The sequence below is a fragment of the Fundulus heteroclitus genome, chromosome 8 (assembly GCF_011125445.2).
Source record: "Fundulus heteroclitus isolate FHET01 chromosome 8, MU-UCD_Fhet_4.1, whole genome shotgun sequence".
Lineage (NCBI taxonomy): Eukaryota > Metazoa > Chordata > Actinopteri > Cyprinodontiformes > Fundulidae > Fundulus > Fundulus heteroclitus.
In genome coordinates, this window is record NC_046368.1 from 17,385,614 (window position 1) to 17,404,291 (window position 18,678).

Consider the following 18,678-nt stretch of genomic DNA (forward strand, 5'->3'; position numbering starts at 1 on the left):
CACCGCATTCACACTGGTAAATTTGTACCCCATGGCCTGCACACAAAAGAGCTTTGATTGTGCAGTTTTACCATATAGTTTAAAGCTTCAATAATTAAGGTACTTTTGTTTTACATCCCTCCTAATGTTATAACCTCACTGACTCAAGATGACTCAATTGTATTTTTAAGCAATACCTGTATATGTGGCATGTTTCAATTATTAATTTTTTTAAAATGGCTTTTATGAAATGAGAATGTTTTTTTAAATTTATGTTTTTCACTTGTTCGTATCCAAATTATAACAATGAAAAAAAAAATCATCTCTCATAATCTATATAGTATTTTCATACATGACCTCCACATTTGCAAACTCTGCAAACAAGGTTAAGAAGGACCATTGATTTAACTTATACCGTCTTTGCCTATGCCAAACTTGGAAAATAAAACATCTTCCAAAACGCCATTTGGCAAGGGTTATGATGAAGTTGTTGTAGCCAAAACTGCAATAATGATCAGAATTGGACAGCAAAACAAGCTATAAACACAAAAAACTGCCTGAGCTCACTGAACTATATTTAGAATAGGTATTTCAAGCATGGATGTTGTCCCTTTCTTTGATGAGGTTCATTCTGAAAATTGATTTATGAATAAATTAAATGTTTTTCTATCATTCCGATAGACAAACATACAGAATGATGGATTGATTTATAGATACAACATATATACATAAGCTGTGAATCAGACATGAACTCCGATATGATCAGTTCATTGTAGTGCACAATAATACTTTATTATAGAGTTTGACGTTGGCACACCAGAAGCAGGAAACCCATTTGCACTTATTTCGATATATAAATAATAAAAAACTTCTCTGACTTGCAACCCACAGGTAAGCTTTTTGTACTGTAGCACATTAGGCTGTACTACCCTGGAAGACATGTGGTCACAAAAAACTGTGACTGATCTTTGGTGTGTTATCTAGCACAATGCTTGTGTTAATAATGTATTATTTGAAAATAGTTGACTGAAAATGACACTGATGAGGCTAGACACAATGAATCAAACATTAAATGTGCATGATTGGAAGGCAAAAGCAATGAACTGGAAGACATTGTAATGTTCCCAAGCTGTAAAAGCTATCATCCTTCCTTTCGTTTTAACTTTGACCACATTTATATGCTTAGTGCAGGTAGTCATCAGAACCACTTGATGAGAATGATAAACTATGTTGGGATGAAATACAAAGGACAAAGATAAGTTATTGGAATCTTTATTTTCAATATCGTAGCATTTTATTATTTTTTACATTTTACATTAGCATTAACTACTTGGTTAATACCAACTTTTCAAACCCTTTAGAAAGATAAAACATTTACAGCATTGTAAGATATTGTTTGAATGCACTCTTGCAGTGATGAGGGGGATTCCTAATTTTTATTTATAAAATCCATAAATCCATAAAAAGCTAAATCAAAAAAGCCAAGTTTATATTCACCCTCTTCGCAACATTTGACCTCAGTATCTTTAGTAAGCAACTCTACACTATGTGTGCACATGTGGGTGTAATTGAGAAAGAGAGAGAGAGAGAGAGAGAGAGAGAGATAGCGAGAGTGAAAAAGAGAGAGGAGGGAGGGAGAATAAAGTGGGGATGCCATTTTTTTTCTGCCTTTATTGCTGATACTGTACCAGATGGTAGGCTGACAAGCAAGAAATTAGACAGATGTATATCTTACCCTTGGCATCAGGCTATCAGGGGGAGGGATTGACGAGGGGGTGGAGAAGCAGTTGAAAGACAGGGCCAAACTCCCAGGGAATATATAATTATAAAATTCAACGCATTTGCTCTTGAATAAATCCTTCAGAACTATTTTAGTCTTATCGTTTGACACATGAAAAAGCAGAAATGAAGCAGGGAAACATACTACTTGATCACTTGTGGTCAGTAAAGAACATCTAAGTCAGGGTAAAGTATTCACCCCTTGTTGTCAAAGTTGAACTGTTCCTTGACTCCATGCAGAAGTGTTTTTATAGTGGCATAATATATTAATGCTTTGCTTCCTGATCTTTGAAAAAAAGTAGTTCTGTTATGGTTACTTCAAAATGATGCTACATGAATGCTGCTAAAGATCAGAAAAAGGGTTTACATCACTGCAGTTTCAAAGTCTTTACACTGGCTCCCTGTTTGTTTTTTAACAGATTTAAAGATTCCTTCGGATAATTTTACTTTACAAGCCATCCAGATCTTTCTGAGAAAGTATTTTGAAAACCTTTCTGAAGTATTTTGAAAACCAGGCCACCCCAAATGATTTATTTTGTAGAATAGACAAAGAAAAACCACAGTACCATCCATCGTCCAACATGAAATGGAGATTAAAAAAAAAGAACAAAAGAACTCAACATAAAAATATTTACTGATGTCCGAATGTGATTGAGGTCGATCCAATGGGCTTACAAAACCTAAACAAGATTTATATTCGACAAAAGTCTAAATTACAAAATACTTTTACTTGCCAACCTTAACTAGTCTTAAAAAGATGTCGACTGTCAACTGAAGAAGCAACCTTACTGAAGACATCAGAAATTAATGGACGATGCGGAGACGTGAACTTTTCTCTGCTTCACAGTTGCTTCTGCACAGATCATTAATTTCTGTTATACCATGGTCTGGGTGAATACTCGATTCTGATTGGCTGCAGGGTGTCCGTTAAAAATTGTTATAGGACACCTATTAAAAAGTTCTGGTCAAATAGCCTGATTGTTCTAAAGAATTGCGCTGACTCAAACGCTAGCTGGTAACGGCAAGACAGCTGACATGATGCTTTGTAGGTACTGTGGTCAGAGCTGGTTACTTTGGCAATGCGTCACAATGAGAGATATTAAATAGTTCTCTCAGCTGTTTCTTGTAAAATACTTACAACTTTAATGGTGACAACGAAGAGGCATGAACAGTTTGACACAAAATCCATTAATTTCTGATAATGGACACCTCAAAGGGCATTATACAGCTCATACCATGGTCACTTACAAAATAAATAAATATTAAATCAATTATTAAGACTCTAATAATTTTTCACTATTAATTTCTTTTTAACAAGAAGTGGCTGAGAGAACTACTTAATATCTCTCCGTATGACACATTGCCAAGGTAACCAGCGTCAATTGTCTTGCCGTTACCAGCTAACGTTTGAGCTAGCGCAATAATTTAGTACAGTCAGGCTTATTGACCAAAACTTTTTAATAGGTGTCCTATAGCACTTTTTAACGGACACCCTGCAGCCAATCAGAATTGAGTATTCACCCAGACCATGGTGTAACAGAAATTAATGATCTTTGCAGAAGCAACTGTCTGACGTGAAGCAGAGGACAGTTCACGCCTCCACATCGTCCATTAATTTCTGATGACAGACACCCCATCGGGCATTATCCCTTACTTATTGCCCTTTCAGTTTGACTTTAAATAGAGTTTTTATGTATACCTCAAGTGTTTCCTCACCTCATCATCATAGATCACAGACATTTATTCCATCCTTCAAATCAATGTCACCCCTATTTACATTACAGTACATTGTCTGTACTTTTCCCACATTTTTGACAAATTTTATTTAATTATATATTTATTTTATTACATTTTTGCTGTTCTTATTTTTGTTTTATTTGTTTTATTTTACTCCTGGTTTTATCTGTTAATAATTTTCTTTTGTTGTTTTAAATGAAAAGTGCTTTATAAAAAAGACTCAATGATTGACTGAGATTGTCAAAGCAATGTTACTAAAACAAACTTAATCTCTACTGGAAAATATAATATAATGCGTGTTTTCCTCAAACAGACAAATTATATTCCCGAAGCACATCACAGTCACCTTAGACAAGCATATGTACTGAATACGGACTTAGTACAAAGGCTGGCAAATTAACCTCTAAAATTGGATATGCTGTCAAGAGTGATGTTTTTAGCATTAAATAATTTTTTTCTTAAAAATATTATGCAGCATAAACTAGGTTTATTGAGCACTTTGACTAGTATTCTTAAGGAGGAGAGTGGATTAACAAGCATTACATTTTGGTAGTATTAGATATGTACAGATCATCTTAGTGAACATCATTTACAAAGATTTTATTTCTTCAAGCGTTGCCATTCCAAATGAAGCACAGACATAGCAAGCTTTATGGATTAAAGACTAGCAGTTGTAATCTGAATGACCGTAGGAGAGCAGTATGTGGCACTTGTCTTTTCCTTCCCTGGCACCCGCTGTGCAGTGCATCCGATTATGAAAATGGAGTTAAACGCAATAAAAATAAAAGGAGCAATCAAAGGACTGAAGTGAGCCGAGTGGGATTTGAAGGATTTGGATTATTGAGCAGAACACAACAGCGGAATCCCACCAGGCGGGGAATGCATCACAGTACAGAGTCAAAAATCACAGTTCTGGAACATTCCCTTTAATTGTCATCTGTCATTAGGAGTACCATCTAACTGAGTAAATAAGGGATAATGCACATGAGATCTAAGGTTTTCTTCATTTTTTTGTTTTTCCTGTTGGCAGCTAAGTTTAAATGTCTCATTCCCAAAAGCCCACAGTGTTAGTCAAGTTTCTTATCTGTGTAAACTTTTTAGTCTTGAAAAAGATTCATACAAACAAAGTCGCTGGATTAAGAATATGTGTGGCCCTGAAAGTCTGTATTTGTATTTCAAAGAAGAACTAAGTTATATTATAATATGCATAACATGAGCGGCTGTTTCTGCCGCTTAAAGATGAGGCTTTGCCTATCCATGCTAGTCAAGCAATTAGTAGAATGCTTAGATCTCAAGTATTGCACAATTTGTAAATATTAGTAAGTTGGTGCAAAAAGAATCTACTGTTACTTTAGGAGAAATTCACCTGGCTGACTAAGTCTATTAAGTTATTCAACTAATAACATTGAGCACATGCTTACCGGACTGTACTTACTTTTACCAGATTTCAATTTACTTGACTTTAGAACTCTATTGTATATTTGGGATTTATAATTTCCCAAACACAGAGATCTCAGCTCAAAAATTTAAACTAGAATGTGATTGCCAGCTAAAGAAGCATGAAGAAAGAACGAAATAAGTAATTTCATAGATAGCTATCTATCTATCTATCTATCTATCTATCTATCTATCTATCTATCTATCTATCTATCTATCTATCTATCTATCTATAGATAGATAGATAGATAGATAGATAGATAGATAGATAGATAGATAGATAGATAGATAGATAGATAGCCTTTGTCTTTGCTTGAATATGTAAATAATGTCCCAGTGTGTAAAAACAAACACAGGGTGTAAAACACAAATAATTTCTAATGGTTTCCATGCACTTCTTATTGATGTAGCCTCTTCTTACTTGTGTTTTTCAAAATATCCTTAACAGGATGTGTTCTCTGAAGCCAAACCTTGCATGATACTTTGTGTCTAAGCTGCAATTTTACTTGAAAGACCAATAAGAATAGGAAAAAAATGGACTTAAAGCTGTATAAGGTGACCAATGCAAGGGTTGAAGGGAATAAGATAGATGAGTGCGACTGGGAGGAATACCGTAAGGTTCAACTGTCTTCATTACACATCTCCTCCACTGTGCCTCTCCTAATCTGCTCGTCACCTGCCATTTTCTTAATGACTTACTATTTATGGCAACATAGAAAATGAAAAGCCTTGCTCTTCAGTGGTTCTCCTACCCTGGCCGTGGAAAATCTCTGAGGACATTTTTTTTCTGCAATAATTCATAAATAGTGCATTTGGCTATGGCGCCCCTGCCTGTCTCACAAGCAGGAGGCGCTGTAGGGATGTAGTGAAAGTCAGGAGAAATTTTATGTGAAGCAGATTTTCTTTTTACAAAATTAATAGTGATAGAAAAAAAAAACACCATTCTAATTATAACTGTGGCTGTTTCAGGTGTAAAAAGCTGAAGCAACGCTGCATCCGAAATGTGTTGGTAGATGCAAATTGTAAGTAAAATGCTTCAAACTTTATAAGTGTTATTTTTGGAATCTGGGGCATGCTCCATGTATGTTACATTTCTCACCTTGAATGAGATTCACTAAACTGAAGCATGAAATAAGACATAAGATCACTGGCACATCACTACCACCCACAGCACTGCAGCATCATCAGGAAGCATGCATATTGATTGCTGGTGTAAATCTGCCCAGTGTAACTGTATGAATAGGTGACCTTGTGGTGGATGCAGCAAACAACCCCCCCCCCCCCCCCCCCCCCCCGCCTATGTAGGAAAGCACACTTATTTACTATCACACATCATGCATGAATGAAAACAGGCCTAAACAGTCAGCAACACACACACACATGCATGCTCACATGGTCATGATAGCACACAAGCCCACATGCACAAACAGCCCAGTTAATTCCTCATCATACTTTTTCCGGCATCATCACACATTCCTGCAGGAAAACACTCAGTCGTAAAATTGACATTTTCTTTCCATTACAACACTCCATTGAGTATCTTATTTCATTCCTAAATGACCCGACCCGCCGGGGTCCTAGCTTGAAGCTTTCTAGTTCAGCCGCACAGAGACAACAACCGTATGTCATTTATTTCTATCAGCTAGGGATGATATTGTTCACAGCAGGAAAGGCCACATTTTTCTACACACACAACAATCTTACATATATGCCAAAATGAATAGAAGCATGTGTTTAGACTTTTTCTTTACTAGGAGCTGAAATACAATAAATAATTATAAGTCAATATTGCCTTTCTGGTGAATGGTTTCTGTTATTTATTCACTTTTTTATTTTTCTGTTCAATAAAACAGACTTTTACCTTTACAGGAATCCTTCCCACCCCGCACCTATGTGGTCCTATCTCATTACACAGTAACCCCGGGCCAGTTTTACAGCTGCTTGTTTGTCTGAGTGCATACAAGCTTGTGTGCATTAAAAAAACAGAACAGACAAGGGCAAGAGCAAAGTTAAAATTATTCTGTTTCCTTCTATAACAACATAAATATTATAACATACTACACTATATTGTGATGTAGATCCTATTTGTATGAAATATTTTAAGGAACGAATGTTTCGACATCTGATCTGCACACATTTGGTCATCAACTCAGTCCATCAAGAAGAGGGCAGCTGCATGTTATACACCGAACAAAACGTCTACATAGCAGCCCACTTCTGCTCAAATATAATCTCAAATTTAATATGCTGGTCATTACTGGTCATTACATAACCTTACTCAATAATAAAACAACTACTCCTTAGTCATGAATTTTTATATCAGAAACTAATAGTGTTATATAATGAGTTTTCGTCATCCTGACTACTGCAGCTTGCACAGCATGTTAAACCTGTTGGATACCAATAACAATCAAACAATTGTTTGTATATTTCTTTGATAAAAAAAATATATTGCGTATATAATGAGGACTATTATTATGAGAGTCTGCACAGATGTCTGATGTCATCAATGACTGATTGTTGCATACCCCGCTGTCTATCCTGGTGTTCACATACTCTTCTGCTGCTTCATTAGAAGTCTGATAGAGACACAGTTAGTCAAGCAATCCTTGCAAAATTATTTGATTCTACTATGCATAGTTTCAATTGAATTTGCTGGAAAATATTGAACATACATTATCTTTTTTTAATTATATTTGAATCATGTTTTTTTTTCTCTCATGTCAAAGTCATAACAATTCAGTCATACCATATAGGGAAGCTGGTTGCCTACATGTGCCAGGGCATATTTGCTATACAAAAGGATTTCTTAAGACAAAATCCTAATTGTGTGATTGACTCTATTAAATCAAGACTAAATCCAGCATCAAAGCAGGCAGTCCACATGGATGTAATAGTAAAATAGTAACCTGTGAACTTTAACCAATAGGATTGCTTGTGTGTGTGTGTGTGTGTGTGTTTTAATTCTAATCTTAAATGTTGTATTTCAATTAAGTGTGAACAGCAAATCATCGCAATAAAGACATATAAAACCTGCAAGAAAAACTGCATATATATATATATATATATATATATATATATATATATATATATATATATATATATATATATATATATATAAATAAATGTGGAGACAGACAGACAGACAGACAGACAGACAGACAGACAGATAGATAGATAGATAGATAGATAGATAGATAGATAGATAGATAGATAGATAGATAGATATAGAACACCATATATTTTCTATATATAGTTGAAAGCAGGTATGTATCTTTGTGCATTTTATAGAGACACAGATCATTTTTCTCTTTCTTGCTGTTTTAAATCATTGGGATTACCAGAATTATTTCCATTTGCTACCTGCCAGATTAAATTAGCAAGATAATGACAATGTTTAATTTTTTTTCAAAGCTTTTACACACTAAGATTACAATGCCTTTTTGCCCTTTTGGAAAGCCCAGATAATGATGTCATGGGTTTGTAAAATTCTGGTAGTTTAATTCATAGTATTTGAATTAATTGGAGGCACATCTATAGATTTTTTTTTCTAAATATAGACCTCAAATAAACTACTTTGTTGCAAGAAATCATGAGGCATTTTAATTGTTGCAATTATTGCAACAATTAAATACAATTGAATACAAACTGGCCTCGCCTTTTTGGACTTAACAAATCACCATTGTAGGACATCTGGCAAAAGTTAGCCTATAGAGTTGCTAATGCTTCTACTGCATGGACGCTGCAAACAATGAACCACAAGCATATCTGGAGAAAAAAGGAGACAATTGGGCAGATGCACACATAATTCAACTGCTAGAAAAGACACACACATGAATATGGTTGTGTTCAGCATGCGTCTTCCTGGTTTGTTTTCATAAATTTTAGTGCCTGTACTACGTCCTTCCCTAGTCATTTCTGTTCAGTGGAAGCAACAATCATCAAATGCATAGCTTTGTTACAAGGTATAGATCACTTGGAAAATGTACAAAGTGAAAGCAAACTGCACAAAAAAGAAAAGAAAAAAAAATCTAAAGTCCCATTTTGATCTGGAATAAACAATCAAACCAAAGGACTTTTCTGGTGTGAATACACCATTTAGGCACAAATGGGCTTTCTAAATAGACCATGATCTTAATCATACTACAAAATTAATTGCAAAGGCTTAATAGCAGTTTGGGAGTGGCTGTTACAAATCTCTGGTATCTTGTGGAAGGATATTAAATGTTTCACACTAGTTATACACTTTAAAAGGTAATTGTAATTATACTAAATACTAAATAAAAGCATATAGACATCTACATTTTACTAATGTAAAAATATTTACAAAGAAATTCTTACAGTCCTTGTTCTTGGATTTAACAAATTTGGTAATAGTAACTGACCTACAATTGAAAAGGTTATATATGAAATACAATTGTATTCGCATTATAGGAGCACATGTGTTAGGTCTCTACTTCATCATCTTTTTGCCAACTCTTTTTAGGAACTAATAAATATAGTTTTAAAAGCTAAATGTTTAAATTAGTGACACTAATTTAGATTGCTATAGCCATATTTTCATGGTATGCACATTGTTTTTAGTGGACAATAGGTCAGGCCTTCTGTCAGACCAGTTTCGCTAAAAGACAAGGCTGGTTTGACCTGTCTTGTTTGGTTACAGAAAACCACATATTACTCCAAACAACCCCAACATATTGTTCAGTATCAACTGGGCTTATATTGAAACAAAAGCTGCTCGTGCAAAATAGGAACAAAAATGTTAGGCTGCCTTTTGAACTGTGGCCTGAGAACAAGCCAGATGGTACCTCTTCAATGTTAATTTGAAATAACTGGTGGTCTCTAAACCTCATACTGTAAGGTCAAAAATGAATATTCATTAAATATGTATTCAATAAAAGAAAAGCTACAGATTTTAGTACAAGTAGTCATTTTGCTGTAGAATGTTAGTGTTTATTATTTAAAAGTTGACCTAAACTAGAAGTGGGTTTGACTTCAAACTTGCTTACATGCTGACAGGAAAGGTCTGAAACATTTCTGCAGTATTGACCAATGTTTTTTTCTCTTTTATACTGATTGGAAGTTTGCGCTCCAAAGCAGGTTTCACCGACATACCAAATCAATATTGAAGGAGAAGAGCCCTTGTTCTCTGTGTTTATAGATCCATGCTTTCTGATGGACTCTGCCTCCTCTGCACATTCTGATCATTGTCTGGCTGTCGCCAACGTGACTGGTGGGATGGAATTTGTTTTTCCTGTTTTTATAGTTCATGCATAATGAACTCAGTCTTAGATGTATGCTTTCTTTTGACACAGAAATGTACTTAAGCATATAAGCTCATGCTGTCTCATACATGTACTTATAAATAGTATTAAATGCAATTATTTATATTCAGTAAATGTAGGTTAATTTAAATTATGACATGCCAATTTATGATGGAAAGTGAAACTTTGGTTACTTGTGTTTGACAAAATAACTTTTCTTTTGGGGGGGGGGGGGTTGACAAAACCATACCAAAAAAGAGGTTTTTCACTTAGCCATATTGTTAGTGTATGTGAGCTTTAAAATCAAAATAACGTGAAATATTGAATTGAAATCAACAATGATACTTTATTAATGTCTAAAAGGAAAATTATAATAGATAATAATAAAATTATTATCTATTATTAAATTAATGGTTGACAGATAATACAGTTAAACTGTCTTACAGTACAAGATGAACAACACCTCATGGGTATAGTGTTGCTTCATCTGTAAGATGTCTAAAATAAACCAGAGATGTGTTGGACTATGAAGTTCCAACAGTCTCCTGTTTGCCTTTCATAGCATTTTTTCTCTCTTGAAAATCATGAAATAGCCTTGTCTTATCTCAGAGGTTCCAAAAGTGGGGGTCACAAGACACCACTTAAGGGTCACAAGATTATATAAATGATGATCCAAAATTTCTGACTTTACAATGTCAGAGATATACTTGTTTTAATATAACAAAAAATTAACTTTTTTGTGTGTGAAAATTTTGTATTAAGAGAATAAAGCCACACAGTCATTTGCACAATTGTTTCAAAGTCCTGACTAATAATAATTTGATGCTGATTTGCTAAAAAAAAATGTATTTCCCTAATTGTGAAACCACTACCAAAGTTTAACTTTACAAGACGCTCAACATTTCTCATTTTAACACAGGGAAAAGATTGTGCTTTCTTGTAAAAGTTTTCATAAAATGACTACTTTATTCCTGCAATTGTAGGACTTTATTCTCAGGGCTGGGTATCACTTCAAATTTTGTTTAAATTCCGATTCTCAAAATTTGGAATCGATTGTTTTTGATCCGATCTCATATTGGATTGCTGGTATGTAAAGAAAGTTTAGGTGTTGCCTGAATTACATGAATTATGCAATCTATTGATACTAATATTATATTAACATTCAACAGCAAATTAATAAAGTAATGATAGTTAAGGACCAAACCCTCTCCCTGAATGTTGAGACAATTGCTTTCACAAATATGCTGTAGGGCAGAATACCCAAACAGATCCAGTATAGAAAACAGAGGACGCCAAAGATATCTGCAGCTGCAATTTGGACACTAACTTAGTGCATTATTAAAAAGTATGCAGTGGAAAATTACTTTTTTTAACATGGTTATATGAATTTATCATTAGGAAATACAGAATAATTTTTTTTAACACAGCCCTATTTATTCTCATAATTTCCAAAAAGAAAAAGAATCTGCTACCACTACCCTAACTCCCACCCTGCCAATAGGGGGGTAAGTGAATACTTGCATCTTAACTGTTAATAATGTTTACTAAAAAACAGGGCTCCAAATTACAGCATGAATGTCTTTATTCCCCTTTACATACACAGCCTTGAGTACTCAGGTCCCCTTCGTACGTGTCTAAGACCATGCCACAGCATTAAAATTCAGAGGTGGAGAGGTTTTCTAGGGTGCCTCAAGAATGCAATGGGCTTCCTTCGATGAGTGATGAAGCATGAAAAATGCCCGACTGTTTTGAACAAGCACAAAACATCTGTGATGAGATCATGGTAATTCATTCTTGTGATTGTCAGTGTTTAAGGGTGTTAGATCCTGAGTGGTGGATTCTTGTCGCAGCACCAGTCACCTATCTCTAAGCTGGGACCCATGCACACATGCGTACCTGTCAACAGAGCATTTGAAGGAGGATTGGCTATGCTGGTCTCTCAGTGGAATAGGGCTTACACCTCTGTGGAAGCACGCACACATCCAATTTGCAAATAGGTTGGTTGACTAGGATCTTTTTTAAGTACACAGCTCAATTGTAAAATAGACGTAACACTGTGTATGGTGCGCTGCTTTGCATTGGGCCCATACCGTATGATGCATTTTGGCCATTAGGAGGTCAATGATAAATATGAGTGTTGTGTTTACTGAGGAGTGGTGGAAGGAGCTTGAACAGTTTACTCGTAGGTTTTATAACGCAACTATCCAACAGACTTACAACTCAGGCTCCATTGCTTTGCGGGAAAAAAAATCCTTTTTTGATGCTGCTGATGAGCTGTTAAAAAACACTAATGGTATTTCTTCCTTCGATGCGGGGCTGAACCTGATGAATGAAAGACACACTTCTGTACAAATGTGATGCAAGTGTATGATTGTGGGAAACGGCTGGGAAAGTAGATGTAAAAAAGCTGCAGTGTCAAGATTGCTTTCACACTGGAGTGTCTTCATCTGGCATGTCCGAAGCCTGTCAGAATAGTTATAGACGTCCTGGGGACCCTGGGATGGTCATAATCCTGTTAAAAAAGCAAGTATCTCAAAAGAGCAAAACCAATGTGCTATTTTATTCTTTGATCTTATTTCAATTGCTATCATGCTCTTACATTACTTTCTTAGATGAGCAAGACGTTTGTGTTATGTGTTTTTAAAAAAAAAAACATACTGCATGTCCTCAGAGGAATAAATACATATGTGATAGGCAAGATGAAAGTTGTCTCATATGACATTAACTAAGTTGCCCCTTTTACCTATCACTACTGCATGTTTAGCTCTATTCTGAGCTCAGACAAGGTCCCACTTCTACACATATGCTATAGCTCCATCAGTTTTGATGAGCAGGCATGCAGTCCATTCTGCTTTGCAGTGACATGTGCGACAGTGCATGCGCCACATCGGGCCTCTGTCCTCTCAACACCACTCGCCTTGCCTTCCCTAGAAACTGACTCAGCAGCAGTTGCTGTCAGGTCTGCTTAATTTTGTCATGCTTGACTTCCTGCTACCTGAAGTCTCATCTGCCAAAGCCCCTTAATCCACTTGTCACTCAAAACAACAAAAAGCTGGAAAGGTGCTCCCCTAAATGAAGACAGGGTTGTTAAGCTTTGCTGGGGTGAGCATTGCGTGTACTGGCAATTGTTGTGCAGGTGTGCAAGCACAGATTTGTGGGAACATCTGTAGGAGTTTTATTTATTTATTTTTTACCATTATTTGATTCAGTTGAGTCCATCTTATTCATGAAACAATGTATACTATGTTCCTGAAATGACATTTTGTTAGAACCTAGAAAAAGACAAAAATTCAGGTCTTGTTAAAATGTTGGTCTTTTTCAAATGGCTTTCATTGTTCAAAAGATAAATTATATAATTTATTGATGTAACTTTGTAAAACCCACTGTAAAGTGTTCGAAATGACCATGATGTAAAAACATGGGAGCATCTTGGGGATGTTTAAAGTTTTCATCAGTTCAGGGTGCATTTTTAGCTGTAATGAAACATGATAGACATATATCTCGTTTTCACATCCTTTAGAAATGTATTGATGTTGCTAATCATTAATTAAATAATGATATGCTGATTGAGTCATGTAAAATCATTACATTTAATACTAATTTAATGCTAGAATATGCATCAAATGTGATGCAGTGTGTTATTTGTGTGTCTAATTTCAGAGAGAGAAAAAAATTCCCCTAAAAATTAGCCATTTTTGTAAACATGCACAAAAGGAGAGAAGTCTAAACAATTATGATCAGCAAAGCTTGAAATAAACAGCAGCCAGCTTTTTCAGTGTAGGTGTGATTTAAGTTTGGGCAAATCACACGATTCTACCTGCAGCTGTGTTTGCCGAGGCTTCCTTACTCTCCATACACACACCTTCATTAGTAATTTGGCTTTTTTTTTCATTGATATAATCTTATCTATGTTCTTTCTTTGTGTCTAAGCATTTCTAAATGGTCACCGTTTGTTAAAATGTAATTCCTTCAAATTCCTAAATGTGTGATATTTTTATATATGTTTTTTTTATTATAAACTAAATTTTTTCCTACTATTTCCTAGTAGAACTTTTTTAGAATAGCTTTCAATGTATGATCAATGTCCCACTTTATGCTGTCCAGTTCTATGTACTTAAGTGTTTTTTTTCTACTTCTTCTTTCATATTGTTTGAAGTACTTAATTGTCCTTTTTGTAATCTTGCTTGAGTGTCTTTGAGTTTTTAGAAAGGCACTATACAAATCAAATATATTATTATGATTATGTAACATTACTGTTAGCATGGCAAATGGTAAAAGACAGAAAAATCGATCTTCAGGTACAAGATAATAGATGTAAACTGATCAGACATAACATTATCACATCTGACCAGTACAGATGAAACACTGATTATCTCTTTACAATGGCACCTGCTGTATATGTATATTGTTTCCTCAAAGGCAATGTGCTAGGTGCCCGAAAGCTGACCAAGCATATTGATTTGAGCAGGTTTGACCAGTTATAACTAGAAGACTGGGTCAGACCACCTCTATAACTCCCCCTCTTGTATGATGTTCCTAGTATCTCCCTACTATGCAGTGGTCAGTATCTAAAAGGTTTCTCAAACAAAGAAGGATCACTGATGCACATGGGGTGCAAAAGCTGCCCCATGTGGTCCAGTCAAACAGATTCACCATACAGTATATATATATATATATATATATATATATATATATATATATATATATATATATATATATATATATATAAATATATATACACTTGAAATTGCTGAAGATGATAATGTTAGTTGGGATAGAGAGGTCTCACAATACGCAACAATTTATTTGTGAGGCTACATAACAACGGACCAGCCGGGCTGGTGTCATTGCTGTTATCCAGACTTGCTAATCAAATTAACAGTCTACTCTGAGAAGTACTTGTGCACTCATGTTCACTTGTTCATTTATTTGTCAATTTGTTCCAAGGTGTTTGTGTTTGTTATCCAGTAGCTACATAGTCAAGAAAACAAGGTGGAAATGAACAAGGTCATAACAGACAAAATATGTTGTCATGGCTCGTTGTGTGGAAACATTTAGTTGTATTATGCAAGCATATTAAAAGAAATAAAATACATTTTAGTCTCAGTATTATATATAATTGCAACTTATGACTTTAATCTACCAAGCTAAAAATGTCCATAAAGTTGCTTAAATGTAATCATTTTGTTTTGACTTTGTGTTCAGCACCCCGTTCTTTGTGTGTATCAAGAATGACTACAGTACTCTGCTTAATTACAGAAACATGGTCAGAAGGGAGGAATCTTTCTCAACTAAGGCCATTAGGTTTTGCTTGATTATATTGCTCTATGTTATTAATATTGTATAGCTCTGGTTTCTAGCTCCATCTCCTCAGTGTCTGCAGACAAATCAGCTGTGAATGACTTCACAGCCCAGACTGGTTCAGGCAAAAGGCAGACATAAAAACTGAAAGACAGTATGAATATTCCAACAATAAATGTTATTGTACTTGGAAGTTAATTTCATCATTCCAGCTTTAGAAAGACAAAAGGAACATTGAAGTAAAATTTGTTTAAAAAGGGAACTATCAATCAGGTATCCAACTGTTTTACATGGGAAATATTTATTGACACTTTTTCTGACTTTCTGTTCAATTCAACATGTTCCATCTGTCACTAGTGACAATAAAAGTAAGGTGTTAATCTTACCCAATATTATCCTATTTTCTTTACCTGCCATATGTTTTGATAACCGCTCATCAACAACAGAACCACAAGTTTTAAATAAACATTAGAACTAGTAACAAGGGTTAGCAACATTTTAAATCTTATGGTTAGTTAATAAAATGTAACTGTATTCGCATCATAACATATGAATAAATTGTTTTATTTTCAGTATTTTCATTTCATTGCGTCAACATTGTTTTAATATGTTCCAGGTGAAATATACAAACCTTGATGGCATTTGTGGAGATCTGGATCTCATGTAACTTCCTCATTGTGCCATCGCGGTCAATGAAGTAGGATGAGGCCAGCTGATGGAGGGCTTCCACATTCTGAGTAGCATTAACCAGCTTTCTGTCCAACTTGTTCTTGGCCAGATACATGGTCAGAGCCTCCTCCCCTACAGGTAAAAAAAAATAAAAATTAATCTGAGCAGAAATAACTTTACAGTTTTGTTTTGTTTTTTTAATCTACTCATTAAGCAAATTTAATAGCACTGAAAATATTTACTTTGTAAAACCTTACCAACCTTCTGACTTAAATGGCAAACAGAGTTCTTAACATAATAGATAGGTCTTGGGTTGTAGTACCAAGGCAGGCAGCTTTATCATGAGAAATTTGATGCCCCAGTTTTCCAGAAACATTCTCCATATTTCCTGCTTATCCTTCCCTGGAATCATTCCCTTATATGTACCCGGATTTACCCCTATTGTGATTGAATTATTTCCAAAACAGGTCTAGTGATATAGAATTTCCGCCTCAATACAACTCCACAATACTGTTCTGCTGTGGTAAACTATCACATAGTCTTTTTTTTCTCCCAATTCCCCATTATGGCAATAGACAAAGAGTGGAAATACTCAAACAGAATCTAACACAACAGACTGTGCCTATTTATTCCATGCCAAAACTGTTTAAAAAAGGAGGTAATGTCAGCAAAGCATCTGCTGCATGTGGGATTATGAGCGCATGGTTAAAGTTCTGTCATCTACAGAAAATGAGTGCATCAGCTTTTCTAAAATGTTGCATTGTGTGCCGTGCTGATCAGATACTGGTGTGCTTGTATCGGGGTGATGCTAATTTTTCTCTTTAGGTTTTTCTCTCATGTCTCAGAGTTATTTTTTTCCCTTACACATAATTTATAAATTATAAAAAAAACTATCAGTGCACAACATACTATAATGTCAAGAACAAACATGACACTTTCTTATTTTGCCAAAAAATATTTTTTTGTTCCCCAACAGTCTAATCAGATCAAACACTTAGAATCAGGCATCCATATTTGAGGAATAATTTTGGCATTTTTGTGACCGCCTATCCCCTCTTGAGTTGGAGATATATGGTCTGTGTAACTGTTTTGGTTTGTTTAACAGATGCCCTGTGGGTTGTATAGGGATCACCTGAGTCTGGTTTTCCTAGTATAAAAGCTTCGAATGGGAATTTCTGAATTATATCTTACCACACAACTTTAGTATGGACTTTGATTGTGTTTGTTTTTTTTCTCCTTTAACATGCCATTGTTTGACTTCTGCCTTCACTAAAATGCTACTGATTAGCTGACTAAATTGCTCCACTGTATTATTTGGATTTACTTAATTAGATCAAAATAAATTATACTTGATCTAACTTAAGAGTCCTACCTCCTTTTATTTAATTATGTTTTTTGCAACATGTTACAGATGGCTCATCTGGGACATGAACCGTGGACTTCACACCAACTTTTACAATCACGCAGTCTCAAATTATCCAAAAACTCTTTACGGTTTTGTGAGAGTCCGACTTCAACGCAAACATTTTAAATCACAGTCAAAACAGCTAAGTCATTCAAATACTGTGGGAAAAAGGGGATCACAAAGAAACAATCAATGCTATTCTATATTTATACACCACACACTGGGACAGGGAATAACATGTCTTTGGTTACTTATATTTCTTACTCTTTCACTTCAGTAACAACAGGTGTATAAATAGAGGTATAAACAACAATTCAAACAAGCTCAGAGAAACTTGTCTTAGAATATACGTGAGGCAAACCATACAACTGGACCTCGTTCAGTATTCTGTTACACAGGTTTCCTGAATGATTATTTAGCCCAGAAAAATGGATTGGAATTGGTCACTTAACCGCCTGTGACCATAACTAAGGGCAAGTGACATACAGGGCAAATGTCTCATGCCTGGTTGCAACCACTGAGGATATGAAGGCCAATTCTGAGCATGCCATGCTCTCTCGCTTCCTTCGGGTTTCCAAAGTTACCCACACTTGACTTACACTACAGCAGAAGAATAATGTTCCAACATTAAGCCCTTGATCTGCCAATTTGTATCCCTATTGCAACCTCGTTTGGCACATACCTCTTACCATAAAGACTTTGTGGGTCGTGATACTGGAAGGTCAACCTTGTTACCAGCATAGTTTAAAAAATCATGTGAATGCTTCTTTCTGTAAGTAACACCTTGTTACATTATTACTCGGCACCTCAGAGACCCTGTGCCAGAAACAATTAGCACATGGAGAGTGCGTGTGTGTATGGCTGAAAGGCATCTAAAAGCAATGCTCTTTTTCACCTCAAATCAACAAGATGTTGTGTTTGTGTGTTGTGGCATTAGCACAATAAGTATCTTCTTTGTGCAAGCACGTTAAGGTCAGTAACTGCCAGAGGAGGAAATAAGGTTTCACGCTAACAGGATGGCAACGGGGGACTCTATTTTCCGTAATTGGCACAATTCCTGCAGGTCATTTTAATGGGGTACATTAAACAATATTGCTTTATAATGTC

General features: G+C 35.3%; 1 protein-coding gene across 1 annotated transcript in view; it reads right to left on the minus strand.

The window, feature by feature from the left end:
* The window catches only part of brinp1 (bone morphogenetic protein/retinoic acid inducible neural-specific 1), a 161,190-nt gene that overhangs the window by 48,065 nt on the left and 94,447 nt on the right, over positions 1-18,678 (minus strand). Inside the window, exon 4 of the mRNA XM_012869008.3 lies at positions 16,129-16,298. Within this exon, the coding sequence (XP_012724462.1) occupies positions 16,129-16,298 (170 nt within the window). The remainder of the gene's footprint in view (positions 1-16,128; positions 16,299-18,678) is intronic.